This window comes from Melopsittacus undulatus, chromosome 3 (genome assembly GCF_012275295.1).
Source record: "Melopsittacus undulatus isolate bMelUnd1 chromosome 3, bMelUnd1.mat.Z, whole genome shotgun sequence".
In the NCBI taxonomy this organism is placed as follows: domain Eukaryota; kingdom Metazoa; phylum Chordata; class Aves; order Psittaciformes; family Psittaculidae; genus Melopsittacus; species Melopsittacus undulatus.
Window position 1 is genome coordinate 70253324 of NC_047529.1, and position 14921 is coordinate 70268244.

Below are 14921 nucleotides of genomic sequence, written 5' to 3' on the forward strand. Positions count from 1 at the left end.
TAGCAAAAACATCCTTGAGTTACCAGCTCCATTTCCAGCACAAATTCAAAACATAGCCCCATACAAGCTACTATGAAGAAAATTAACTACCCCAGCCAAAACCAGCACAAGTACTAAGTGAATTTGGAAAAGGTAATGGATTGTTTGGCTTCAGTTTTCATTTTGATTATTATATTATGAATGCTGTTTGAAGCTGATGAAAGTGAGTAATTGAATCCTGTTTTTTACCCACAGATTTGCAGATTTTGATTTTATGGATGAGTGATGCTTGTTATGGCATGACCATGAGGGGGAGCTTGTATTTCACGAATAAAAGAGTTACATTTCTGTTTATGCAGATAATTATTTCCTTTGCATTTGGTCCCTTGTTTTTAAGAAATGTTGATGTATTGGGTCAAGTGTTTTAAAGGAATGCACTGGACAGACATATAGTACACCTAACTAGTAATTTCGTTTAGTTTTATATAAATGACATTTAGTTCAGTTTCACTAAATGGATTTTCCTAACCGCCCATACTGGAGAGACAAATGGAAAGTGAGTTGTACTGCCCATTTTCTCTAGGTACATTACAGCTTTACTCAAGCATAAGCTGGCATTGTCACCATACCAAAACAGTCTGTCCCTTTTTGTTGTGCTGGGAATTTGTGCAGCTACAAGGTGAATTCAGCTGCTGTTAAATTAATGTTTCTACCTTTGCCAGCTAATTTTTAGTCTGTTCACTGTTTTGCAGTATATTTCACTGAATAGCTACATGACTGTTGACAGAGAAGATAGGAGCAGGGGCAGGCTTGGGGCTAGAGAGGACTAGTATGTTTTGGCAAGGATGGTGGTTTATGATCTTCTTTAAAAATTACGAAACCACACGTTTACAATTTATTTTAGGGTGAGTTACATTGCCCTGACTTCAGAGAGCCTAAGGACATAGTTTAGTTCAGTTACTTTAGTTCACTTTAGTTCCAGATGGCTGAAACTAAGATAAATTGAGTTTGTCTCTTGTCAGTTATTCTTAAGTCATTTCACTTGACAGAAAAATTCAGAACTTAAAACTGTTGTAATTTTCCATTAAAACAACTAATTTGCACAAAGTGAACAAAAAGCTGCCAGTTCAAATCCAGTTACAAATAACAAATGTACAAATGACCGTTACATTAAAAATATACTGCTGTGACATGTTAGATTTTCTTCTAGTCCATGTGCCATTAGTTACAGTTCCCACTAATGTGTATAGCAGAACTACTGGGTTCATCCTGGAAATTTGTCTCCATCCACAGCAAGAAGTGAAGCATGCTCTCAAGTTAAAAGTTGAAATGTTCTGATGTCTGACGAATATAATTATCTGTGCTAGCAAATATATATTTACTGTGTTGTGTGATGAATATAACCAGCAGGGAAAAAAACAAACAAACAAACAAAAACACCAAAAAAACCCCACCCCAAATCAATGAAAGATATGATATGTCTGTATAATGGCATTTTTAGCAAGGTACAGAGAGGGTAGATTTCCCTACAAGGGGAAGAATACGGGTATGTAAAATATATGAAACAAACTAACAATGTCCATGCCTGTCTCTGAATCTGCCATTTAATTTCTCCTTGATTGTTTATTATGAGATGTGCTTGTTAACATCCCTCTGTACAGAACAAATACACCGATCTGCTTAAAGGCTAGTAACCACAGCTGTATTATTTAATGGAACTGGATGTGCTGTTCACTATGTTCTTTGCCTTCATTCCTCTAAAACACCCACTAATGATCTCCATGTTTGTATTTTTTAATGCTAAAAATGTAAGGGATGGAACTCCGAAAGCAAGGATAGCAAATGCTTTTAGATTTTCATTTATGTTCTTCATATTATGCTGCCAAACACTGAATAACAATAACTTTGATAAATGCCTCATTAAAATAAAGTGATAAGATATGTTTTTTGTGATTTAAAAGATGGTACTCTCACACACTTCTTTCTGTGATTGCAACAAACTTTTAGGATGTATTGGAACACATTAAAGCCAGTAAAAGAACTAACTTTTAGGTAATTAACTTTTTAGGTAGCATCAAGAAGTGCTACCTAAGTTTCTGTTTCAGTCTAGCACTTTGAGCCTATCATTGTTTGTCTTGTAAGGCTTACCTTGCATACTGGCATCTATGCACAAAGTGGGGATTGCTTGGTCCAGCTGTTCGTTGGATTCTACTTTATGAATTGAATGAGCACATTTTTCTTCTATATGTATGTATGGTGATGGAAACAGAACCCATGCATTCTCCTGATCCATGTTTGAAATAATCGTATAGCTCACTGATACATGATAGTGGTGTGGTGCAGTGGCAACTCACTGGGAAAAGCCCGAGTAATAAAGAACCAAGTAGCAGTGGAAGAATCATTATGAAATTGGCTTGGTTCTGTTTTACCTTTTGGCACAGTAAAAAGCTGTTACTTTGATGTTGCTTTGGCACAGTAAAGCTAACAACTAGAGAACTGCTAGTACTGAGGGGGAGAAAAAATATCCACTTTTCATATGAAGAGATGAGAAACAAGGCCTTTCCTTTTCTTACATCCTGTACATAAAAATCACCAGCACAGGAGGTAATGACTGACCCTGGTTTAGCCACCTTTTTTTTTTTTTTTCTTTTCATCAGAAACTGGGGGTTGCTGAGGTGCTCAGGAGTCAGTAGTTTTTGCCAGGCAGCAGCCAGGGGCATTCCCCACGCTGATCCTATCCTTCATAATCGTCTTAATGATAGGATCATAGAAATAGTTGTGTTGGAAGGGACCTTCAAAGGACATCTAGTCCAACTCTCCTGCAATGAGCACGAACATCTTCAGCTAGATCATGGTAGAGAGTTTGGTGATTGATGCAGCCTTTGATTGTATATTGTATATTTCAAGCATAACATGATATCTAAGATATACTTCTTTAATTTGGGGTGGTCACCTCTGGTGACATATAGTTGAGGTCGTGCTAAATGTTAGCATCAGCATTATTCTCAGTGGTATTAGGAAATAAAGGTTGACCAGAGGACCTTCTTTGTAAACCCCAAACTTCTGCTGTCAGACAATGGAATACTCTTAAAAAAGAAGAACTTCAAAAATCTAACACAGCTTAACTTGATAGTTGCAGTTATAAGTTATTGATGTTTGGCTTTTCTTCTGTTCCAAGTGTGAAGTCAAAATATTTGTCATTAAAGAGACAGAATACCTCTTCTAAATTCTAAACATTTTAACTGAGGGAACATTTCCTAGTGACAAGAAGAAATTAATAGACTGGAAGAAAATGTACACACATTGCAGTTTTCCATATCTCATGAAATCTTGGAAAAGGAAGATGGCATTTTGTATTGCAGAATATGGCTCAATGTGCAATTTTTTCCATGAATCATTCTGTATTAATCTAGCTGTTGAATTTCTGAGCCTTTCCAGTATGTAGTAGTTCTGAGTAAGTTTCATGTATAACATTTCAAGTCTAATTATGGGGAAACAGTTGTATAATAGATTCAGCTGCATCCAGTGTAAGAGAGGCAGATGACATTCAGTAATTTTGACATTATAAAAATAAGGTACAAAATGGTATTGCAGAGTACTTCAGATGGCATGAAAGACAGTCTGAAAGCTGTCCAAAAATTTGTTCTAGGAAGTCATTGAGCTTGTAAAAATAGCCTTGACTTTTCTAGGGTATACTTGATGTTGCAAACATTGTGCATCCTGAGACTAATAAAGGAAAACATAGATCTTGTTTGTTTTTCTGTCTAGCTAGTAATGATGATGAGTGGGGAAAGATGGCAGATCCTTGTTTGTTAAGACCCATGGGCATTGTCTCTCTATGACTTGTCACTGGCCTCTAATTTCTTTCAGTTTGGGCCATTGCTATTATAAACTTTAACCTTCCTGTATTTGCTCAGTCTTCAAATTCACTTTCATGCTGTCCCGTAAGTCTGGAACTTTCTCTTGCCCACAGCATCCATCCTTCCTCCCCCATTTATTTTAAACCTTATTTGTGGCCACTTCCTCAAAATGCTACATGGCTATTAATAGTATTGCATTATCTTTTAACCTTCGTGTGCTGCCAGGAAAACATTTCCCTTTGTTTCTCTTCTCCTTCCCCACTCTTTCCCCCCATCTGCACAGATTTCTTTCTATTTTCCAGTTATGAAAAAAAAGATGAATTTAGAAAGGTAAATAGAAGCAGCCATTGAACAAAGCTATTCAGTTCAGGTTGCTGCCCCCTGTAACACATGTTTACAGTGACATATAATCTGTCTACCCCATTGAGAACCCTGGGTTTTAAATCCTGTGATCAGATGCACGTTGGCAAACCACTGGTCTGACCCTAAGTTTTTACTGGGGTAAGGGGGACACCCTTAAAGGTGGAAATCTTCCCCAGCAGAGATCTTAATTGCAGACTGGGAGATAAAGCATGGCGTGGAATAAGACACAATGGCAGAAAGAATTTGATCTTTTAGGGGAGAAAAAAAGACAACAATCCACAAGACTGAGCCAGAATATCACAGGGTAGCATAAACCTGGTTTTGGTAAGACTTTGCTGCAACATCCATGAGTCCCCAAATTATGCAGTTCAGAAATCCAAACACAGGGACCAGAAAATGGCTTTGTTATAGACAATTTCAGTTTTAAATAAATGCAGGGTTTTATTAGCTTGCCAACATCAGAAAATAAGCAGGCTGTTAGATGCATGGAAATAGGTGCACACCATAACTAAGTGACTTAATTTGAACTTCTGTATCTCAGTTTGAAGAAGTAGCAAACATTTATTTGTAGTGTTCTATTTTGATATGTTAATAAAGTTGTTTAGAAGCATTTGTGTGCAGAGCTGCACGATAGCTTAATGGGGCTTCAGTTTAAATTTAGAAATGTTCCTCACAGGCACAATTTAAAATAATACAAGTAGGTAAGCTGTACTTGTGGATAGATATATAGCTGTATCCATAAATAAATAGTAGGTCTACCCATCTAGGTATGGAGTGTATAGATTTAGATATATAGGTCTGTAGTTCTGTATAGCAGTTATGCTTGTCTGTACATGTATACATACCTGGGGCAATGGGTAGAGAGAGAGAATGGGCATAAACTGAAGCACAGGAAGGTCCCTCTGAACATTAAGAAACACATCTTTACTGTGAGAGTGACCAAGCACCAGCACAGGTTGCTGAGGGAGATTGTGGAGTTTCCATCCTTGGAGATATGCAAAACCCATCATACATAGTGCTGGGCATCTGGCTGTAGGTGGCCCTGCGTGAGCAGGGGGGTTGGACCAGGTGTCCTCCGGAGGTCCCTTCCCACCTCAACCATTGTGGTAGTTTTATCAGCATCTCCAAAGTAACATGACCCCTATTACTGTTTTGTAAATCCTTCACTAGTTTTAATCTGTTTGTCCTTTAGGCATCCTGTGAGTTAGAATAAAAGGTTGGGCTAATACTTTTCAGTAAAATACATCAGCATCTTTGAAGTGGGGAGTGAGGTTAAAAGAGAATTTTCAAGTGGGTCTGTGTAAAAGATGGCATTTGGGTCTTTGGTTTCCTTAGCTGCTTTCAGAATCCCTACTTTTGCATAGCCTATGGAGCCTAAGGTTATAAATCATACATAGCACAGAAGGTGAATTTTGATCTCCAGGTCCCAAATGAATGTTCTGAGCTGCTTCTAGAACATTTCTGTTGCAAAGTAATGCATAAGCTTATAAAATCTTCTAAAGTGTGATGTCACAGTAGCTCACTTAAATAGTTACTATAGAAAACAAAAAATGGTAAGAGTGAGGATTCTGGAATGATGTGTTACAGGAGCAGAGCTGGCAGACTTATGCTAGCCAGCTTTAAGTGCCTGTATCCCCATTCCTGGAGCCTTCCCTTATTTTTTTTCTTCATTCAGCCAGCTATGCTGTTCACTTTGCAGTGTAATGAATCTTCTTCCAGCTGGGAGAATAAAGCACCAGATCTTTTTGTTACAGGTGAACTGTCAAGCCAAATAAATAACACACTTGAATGCAAATAGATGGTTATGGTAGGGGTTAATTAAATTCATGTGATAGGATTATTTTTTCCCCTATTTTGATTTTAGTTCAAGGATAGTGTGAATCATCTAGACCTATAGCTGCTGCCAAACTGTAAAGTTAAAAGGAAAAAAAAGGGTTTTAAGATTATTCTGTAGGCAGATAAAAGTATACATTCAAAACAGTAAATTAGCTTGGAATGCAGCAGTGAAGCATGAAAAAAAACCCAGCCAACAAAAAGCATCAACATACCTGGTATCATAGAATAGTTAGGGTTGGAAAGGACCTTAAGATCATCTAGTTCCAACCCCCCTGCCATGGATAGGGACACCTCACACTAAACCATATCACCCAAGGCTTCATCCAACCTGGCCTTGAACACTGCCTGGGATGGAGCATTCACAACTCTCTGGGCAACCCATTCCAGTACCTCACCACCCTAACAGTAAAGAATTTCTTCCTTATATCCAGTCTAAACCTCTGCTGTTTAAGTTTCAACCCATTACCCCTTGTCCTATCACTACAGCCCCTAATGAATAGTCCCTCTCTAGCTGTATGTTCTCTAATTCTGCCGTGTAAATCCAGGGCAAGAACTCTGAGCTTTCTGTTTCAGATTTCCTTTGGTCTGAGTGAGAGGTTACCCAAATACACATAATAGAATTCACCATAGAACAGTGTTTTTGAAGAGAGACAATTCTGTTAGATACTCTGAGTTTTCCTGAAGTTTCCAAAGCTTCCAGTGAGAGTACTTCCTGAATAGTTCTGTCACATTCCTATTTTGGTAGCAAAAGCAGACAACATGGACAGCTTTCTACTTGCCATTATTTCAGTAAAGCCAAATTTGTGACCTATACTAACTGCAAATACAAGACTATTTTCCATGTGAAATAATATGTACATTTGAAGTTAACTAGAAACCTCTCTGCCTTTTAAAGTACTCATCATCTTGTTTCTTCTATGTGGAGTGGCTGTAACTCATATTACAGTTGAAAGCACATTTTTAAGCATTCTGTCGTGCAGCATCTTTGTACCTCTGCATTTTTTCTCCTCTCAGAGACTATGAAGAAGATATTTCAAGAAAAGGGCATCTTGGCAGGAGAAGAAAGAGATTTTAAACCACATCTGACCTTCATGAAGTTGTCAAAATCCACACCACTACGTAAGCAGGTGAGCTCACATTTCACACAGCTCAGCAGAAATCTAGAAAGTTTTAATTTGGAGTCGAACAAAGGGGTTGCTTATGCAGTAGCATCATACTTTCTACTTTGTAACCAGCTGAAGAGGTAAGATTTTATAATACTGGGGTTTTAAAGAAGAAAATAATCAGTACATCTGTAATACATCTGTACTTTAACACTCTTGATGTTCTCGGTACTATTTTCTATTTTTGTTAGGCAAGACCACAGGATGAAAATACTTGTTCAAAATTACACAATTATTGTGAGGGTGTAGATTATATGTATGCAGTTTGTTCGGATACTTTTGTTTTCTTCCTGAATTGGAGGAAATAAGCTAATAAACAGTGGAATTTGTATTATGCATAATAGGCAGACTGTCGGTTCAGTCTGTTGAATATGGTTTGATGAATTTCAGAGTAGGGATAAAACTCATCTTGTATAGTCTCTCTTGCAGGTAGTTATTTCCTGCCTATTTATTACCTTTTAAAAAAAATAATACAAATACATTAAAGTAGGTTGCGATGATAAGTATATATGAGCAATACTCATGTGTCTAGGATTTTATTGCATACTAATTTAACAGAAATACTGTATTATTTAACATAAGGAATACCTCTTTTTTTTCTGACATTATATAGAATGTTTTACGTGATCCTTTAACATTGACTAGGAAAATAATTTCCAGGGAAAAAAAATAAATAAGAATTGAAGTACATAATGTAAATATTTTGAGGTTTTTTTTCTTTATGTATTAAAGAAAAATACTTTAAAATTTCATTAGAAATAACTCTAAAAATGCTGAAGGTGCACATTTTAATTTAGTACTTTGAAATCAGTTGAAAGAAGGTGATGAGATCTGAGAAACTTCAAGAGACACGTACCTTCTCTGAAACAGAAATAAAGACTTTTTCACAAGTTGTAGGTGGTATATTATAGCTACTAAATTTGTAAGTTCACATAAGCTTTTGCTTGTAGTAACAGATGTTAACACTCATTTTAGAAATCCACAGCTCTTCTACAGTATTGGCTGCTCACTAATTTACCTCTTTGTTTAAAACATCTGAGAAAGCCATGGTGGGAGGTTTGCTGTTCTGTTTCTTTTTGGTTTTGGTGGGCTGTTTTTTGTTTTGTTTATATTTATCTACCTTGCATGAGCTATTAGTCAGAATGCATACTTTCTGTGTTCTGATATTTACTACTGCTGACAGAACTAGGTCAGTGTCATTCCAAATCATCTTCCTTAGTCTTCCATAATGCTGGATAATGCAGCAGCTATAGTTTTATAAAGATACACTGTATAGAAACATACCATGTTTCTATAAATAAATCTGTAAATTTTTCTCTTGTCAGTCCACTGTCAGGCATAAGCATCAGTCTTTGCTATCTTTTGTTTTATTGTATCTGTGCATTTAGTGAGATAGTTTTATGCATTTACAGAAAATAATAAGAGCATGAAACAAAAGGAATAACTATTTTGTAATATGTTTTAATATAGTGTCTAATTGCATTTTCAGATCATACAACAGTATGAAAATCAAGAAAGGGGGAGTGGATGAAGATTACATGAGAAAGCATAAGAAAGAGAAAATAGAACTTAAAGTAGTTGAGTATAGGTCACAACTACTGTTTTATAGCTATATTAATATTTTTTTAAATGTAAGTTTTCTTATTTGAATCAATACTCTATTAAGCATTTCTCCTCATAATGGCATCTAAATCCCACCAAAGTTATCTTTGAAAAGAAAAATAACCTGTTTTTAAAGCCTAATATAGCTAAAAGAATTTTTGAAATGCATGTATTCTGAAAAGACTTTAACTTTCCCAAACTGTTAATGATATTTACAAAGAAAAGAATTTGAGAATTTAAAATCAGTAAATATCTTAAGAAATCAGCTTTCCACTTTGAAGACACATTAAGCTAAAAATAGTAAATGCAAAAAACTTGGAAACAGCCATTAATAAAGGGTAAGAATGTGAAATAAAGTGCTTTAGAGAAGAGCTGTCTGGGTTACTATACTCCCTTCAGCTTCTTAGGTTAAAGAACTTATTTACCTACTCAGAAGTGAGAGCAGCTCATTCTTCAGGTTTAGTTGGGCAATTCTGAGATCAAATGTGCCACTGGAAGCTTCCTCAGAATAAGCAGATACTGTGTGCTTCTAGGTGTCCTTGTGGAAGGAGGTAAAGGGATATAATTTACTTGCACATGTTCAGCTGTTTCCCCAGTTGTTTGAATAAGAATCGAGTTAGCATCATCTTCTATTCAAAGAACCTAATAAAATACAATGAAAGAAGCAACTGGAGTTCTGCACTTAAGATAACGTTTCTGTTCCTGCTTCTTTCCCTAGCCTGCAGTGTGGCCACGTTTGTCACAACCCTTGTGGTTTTCATTCATCCAGACTGCTGTTTACCTTGGGGCATGTTGTGGGGCACACTTGATAAATGCTGTATGACATTTGGATATCCTTTGATACACCTAGTACTGCCAGAACTGCAGATACTGTGAAATGGATTTCATAAGTAGAAGATGACTGACAGCTAAATTACTCTGAGAGCACCTGCTTAATTAGTATGGAGCATATCCTTAGCCTATACAGTAGTTGACAAGAAAAAATACAAAAAAAAATTACGACTACTTAATGTATCATATTCTTCTGTACAGTATATCTTTATATAGCTGTATGTATAATTAGTAAAAGGGAATATATTAGTGAGAAAAATCCATTTGTATTTACAGCACTTATAAGTGTTGTACATGGCCTGATTCGCTATTACCATTCAGCTTCAGCAGTAACATCATAGGATGCTAGGTACTATTTTGGAGACAGTATTATTATGATTGCACTGGAAATAGCAATAACTGCATGATTCAGTTATTTATTCTTATATTTTTTAATGTAAATTATGTATTTTTTTGCCACTATCCTAGTTTCATATGTAGATAACAAATAAATTATTAAATAAGTTATTTAATAACAATAATAATAGCAATAGCAATAATAATAGTAATAATAATAATTCCTTCATCATGACGGAGGGAAAATTCCACACTGAATCAAACTGAAAGCAATGTCTCCAAATTGAAATCTTTCTGCTATGCAGTCACATTCATCTTGTTGCTGTTTTCAGGTAGACATGACAGATGTTTAATACTGATAATTATGAAGGTAATTACTTTTTTTTTTGCATGTGGATTTTCTCTCAGTTTATGTGATGTTACTATTTTTGGCTTCTTGAAATCAAAGATAGCGGAAGAGAGATGTAGTACATCTGCTGATGTCTTTTATTAGCCATACTGTAAGAAGTTACAGCAAGTTTTGGCAGTCAGACAATAAGCAAACTCATGTCTCTTCTGTCTTATTTAGATAAGGAATCTCAGGCACTTATCTTGTTGTAGGAATGGCTGTTACTTCTGTTGTACTTAGATAATATGTCTCCTGTGTCATGAATTTATTAATTAATTTTGTTGCATGTGCATGCATGAAATACTGTGTTCAGTAAAGATGACAAGAGAAGTGAAGGGAAATCTTCCCCTTCTGGTATTACTCCTTTAATATTAAGTTTTAGTCAATACTCAAAAATAGAATATAAAATGTGGATTTCTGTATTACATTCCTAGTATATTTTCAGTTTCCTAGATTCATAATTTTGCTTTTATTTATACCCATATACATAGATACACAGCTGTACCATATAGGACCTCATGAGAAGAGAGTGATTCTCAGCATAACCAAAGCACTTCTCCTTTATCAGTCCCTGCTGGTTATTACCTCCAGAATTGTTTTTACAGTAACTCCTGGGTTCTCTGGCATTTTAAATAGGAATACTGGCATAAGAAGAGCCACAGAGCTCATTAAATCCCTCTGTATTTACATTTATCAGCCTGTAGGTCACTGGTTTCTATTGTGACAACTGTTACTTGCTGATACGGGAGTCTGGGGCACATACTTATTTGGAATCTTAGATGCTGATCATAAAATGGGTGAAAGGATCCCTTTGGCACAATACAAAACAATAAACACTTGGCTTTCACCTTGTTATGAGATCAGCAGAAATGTTTTGTGATTTTTCTACAGTATTATTTTAATCTGAAGATCTAACAAGGGCAGAAAACACACAAACTTGTTGACTCCATGGCTGGAAGAGGTTCTTAGATTCCCTTCTTTCAGTCTTCCTGCTTTCATATCATATACCATATTGTAGAGACATGTAACTACAGTAGCTGGTGGGTTTTTGTGTTTGTTTTTTTTTTTTTTAAAAAAAGGACATAACTATAGACAGTATGTTACAATGTAGTAATGCAGTGTGAGGCATTAGTCATAGAGATCATTCTTTATATTACCAAACTCTCTGACTGAACATGGTAGACATGATGTAATCTATGCTTTTATACACATCAGACTTGTTACATGACTGAGGCTGCAGAAGGCAGCACCTCTTTACGCATGAACTCTTCTAAGTCCACATGGGGATCATCAAGGTCTAGGCAAAGAAACTTTTCCACAACAGACTTGCATTTTTCCATCCGATCACCTTTTGAAGGATCATCAATACGTTTGATAGCTTTTCCATTGCGAATCAGTTCTGACACTTCCACTCCTCTTTCAATAATTTTGGCTGGCATTCCTGCTAATGCAGCAATGTTGGCAGCGTGACTAACAGTGGACATGCCCTGTTTGATCTGATAGAAAAATATCAGCTCATCTCCATCCTGGTGGGTCTCCATGGTCAGGTACTCCAGAAGAGGTGTTTCAGGCAGGAGTTCTAGCTGCATTAAACTGTGAAAATTAGTGGAGACAAAGACCTGTGGACACTGCGTTCCTTGTCTGATCCAGTACTTCAGGACAGCAGCCAGAAGGGACAGGCCATCCAGTGTGTTGGTCCCTTTACCAAACTCATCAATAAGTACCAAGGACCTCTCTGTGGCATTGTTAACTGCCTTGGCAACCTGGTTAAGATCAATCATGAACGTGGAGAGCCCTACAGAAACTGATTCCCTACTGTGGATTCTTGTGTAAATCCCATCAATTGTTCCAATCTCTGCCTCTGCTGCAGGGACATAACTGCCAATTAGAGCCATGAATACTATAAGACCTACTTGCTTTAAGTAGACACTCTTTCCAGATGAGTTGGGCCCTGTGATGATCTTTATGCGTCTGGTGGCCTCTCCACTGTTCACAGGATTGGCCACAAAAGTCTTTGCACATAGTTCCATGAGTGGATGTCTTCCATCCTTGATGTGGAAGCCATGGCGGTGAGTAAAGCTTGGCCGGCAGTAGGCATTCTCCCGGGCCATCAGTGCCAAAGCCAGAAGCACATCCAGATGTGCAGTATACTCAATCACGCTGTTAAGCACTTCAGACTTCTCCAAGATCTTTGTCTGCAGCTGGTGCATAATAAGTGTTTCCTGGTCTCGGATGTCACAGTGCAGGTCACCCAGGAGGCTGTCTAACTCCTTAGTCCTAGCACTTCTGTAGTGCAGCTTATCCTCAGACAAGAACATGAAGTCCAAGCCTTCAATTTCGAAGTCACTTTTATCCACCATACTTGGTAGCCGTGGAATGGAGAGAAGGAACCCAATCAAAGGAATGTAGATCACACAACAGGAGGGAATATGGTTGTCCAAGTCCTCCAGTTCTTTTCGTGCCACTTCTGTAAGGAAGTCTGACAGGCCCATCAGCTTTCGTTTCTTCTCATCAATGGTGGGGTCCACATTGGGTTTAACAGTGAAGCGGCTCTCTGAGATGCTGCCTTCAAAGTCCACCACTTTGCTGATCAGACTAGCAATGTAGTGCAGATCATCAGTGAAGACACGTGAAATAGTCTGGAAGAGTTCAATAGTCTTGGGCAGAGAGCGACATGTATCTCTAAGACACACCGCACTGCAAGCTGTCTTATAGAGTGCTTGCCAGTCAGTAACTTTTGTGTGAGAAAGAGTCATTCTTTTTAGAATAAGAGGCACATTTTTAATATTCCTGAGGCAGCCTTGAAGAGTGAGGACTGTTTCATGATTTTGAGCCTGCAGGAAGAAGTGGATAACATCTAGGCGTTTGTTCAGCTCTGTCAAGTTCCTTGTAGGTCGTGTGAGCCACAGCCTCAGCAGTTTTCCTCCCCACTTACATCTGCAACGGTTTAAAATTCCATATAAACTGAATCCTTCTTTTAATCCACTGGACAGCTTATACACGGAAGGATGGATATCACTTTTAAATATCTGCAGGACACTGTAAGTGTCTTGGTCCATATTCACAATCTCTGACAGCACAAACTTTTTAAAGGCCAGAATAGGAACTGCAGTAGAGCTTTCTTCAAGCTCAACTCCAACCCTTCTCCTGTCTAGAAACTTAAGGAGTCCCCCTAAGGCTCGTATCATAAGTGGGCTCTCAAAAGGGATGACTGAGGACAAGTAGAGAATTTTCTCTGTTGTAGTCATATGAGATGGGATGAATGGAAATTGCCTAGATAGGATCCGTTGCTTGCTGACTTCTAGGCCAAAATCTGTGTTAGGAAAAAGGACGATTTCTGGTTTTCGTATGTCTGTGTCCCCAGCAGTAAGGTTGGTCAGGAATTTGGCAATATTCTGATCCTGTTTTGCACTGGTCACTATGCACCGAGGATTTATTTCCCCAATTACTTGTTGCAGTAGCCTAAGGTCTTCATTATCAGGTACATCAGGCATGAAGTAGACTGAGCAATCTTCTGTATCATAGTAAGTAATTGCAAGCTGACCTGCATACCACATAACAGACATGTGTGTCTCAGAGCACTCTTGGTCCTCTTGTTCAGGCCCAGGCACTGGTGGCAAGGCACAGTTCATGGCTGATGTGGCAGTCATTCTGTTGGAAAAAGACATTTTTATTCGTAACTCATCCCAAAAGTCCTCAGAAGTAACTAATTGACAACAGCAGGTTAGCACTCACTCCTTCATCCCTGGAGAAATTGAGATGCTACCTGCAATTAAAGATACATGTTACCTGTTCAAGTGCAAAGATGCAGCCAGTAACTACTTGGAAGCCATCTTGCTTCCAAGCAAGGTGTAACTGAGCTAACTACAGCAATGCTGGAATAGTTCTACAGTCTGGTGTTTTGGGTTTTTTTTATCCATTATTTGCCTAAGTTTATATATACTTAAATACTGATAAATACAGTAATGTACATGTATGTTCACGTACAAAATCATCCTCTCTCAGAGGTACAGGCCACCCATGTGTGCTGACCCCTGCTCCTCACAACGATACACGCACAGCAACTGTTTTTCAGGGTCCTACTATGCAGCACCATCACATAGTACCAGTTTCTATACAAGTTCACAACTTGTATAGATCAAGCTGCAGGGCTCAACCATGCTGAACAGTTTTCCCTATGGAACCCATATCGCAGTCAGCAACACCCTTAAAACCCTCACCCACTTCTTTCCCACTCCGCTCACCCTCCTCCCCACAGCCGGGCTGCTCGACTCGCCCGCTGCGTCTCCTTGCGGCCCGCAGCTTTTACCTTGCTCGCCTTCCCCTCCCGCTCCGGCCCGCTCTCGGCGCTCCGGGCGCTGGGCTCCCCGCCGACGGGCCCTGTCGAGAAGGGGCCGCGCTGTAGCTCTGACCCAGCCCCCGCGGCCCTGCCGCGCTGCCCTAGGCCGCCCCGGCGCCCCCCCGCGGCCGAGGCCCGTGGCAGCAAGTCCCTGCCGTCATGTGGGGAATGGAATCTCGGCCTCACTTGCGGCCTTCCAGCCCACTGTTCTGTGCTTCAGCTCC

The 14921-nt window shown here is 38.5% G+C and overlaps 2 protein-coding genes across 4 annotated transcripts in view; one reads left to right on the forward strand and one right to left on the reverse strand.

The window, feature by feature from the left end:
* Positions 1–14921, forward strand: part of AKAP7 (A-kinase anchoring protein 7) — an 87186-nt gene that overhangs the window by 18425 nt on the left and 53840 nt on the right. For all 3 annotated transcript variants that reach the window (XR_004549497.1, XM_034061079.1, XM_034061078.1), the window contains exon 6: positions 7053–7165. Coding sequence is in view for 2 of the 3 variants with exons in the window: in XM_034061079.1 (XP_033916970.1) it covers positions 7053–7165 (113 nt within the window). In the remaining variant the exon portion in view is untranslated. The remainder of the gene's footprint in view (positions 1–7052; positions 7166–14921) is intronic.
* On the reverse strand, positions 11579–14008 carry MSH5 (mutS homolog 5). The gene has a single exon (XM_005154737.1). It carries the CDS (start codon positions 14006–14008, stop codon positions 11579–11581), a length of 2430 nt encoding a protein of 809 aa, XP_005154794.1.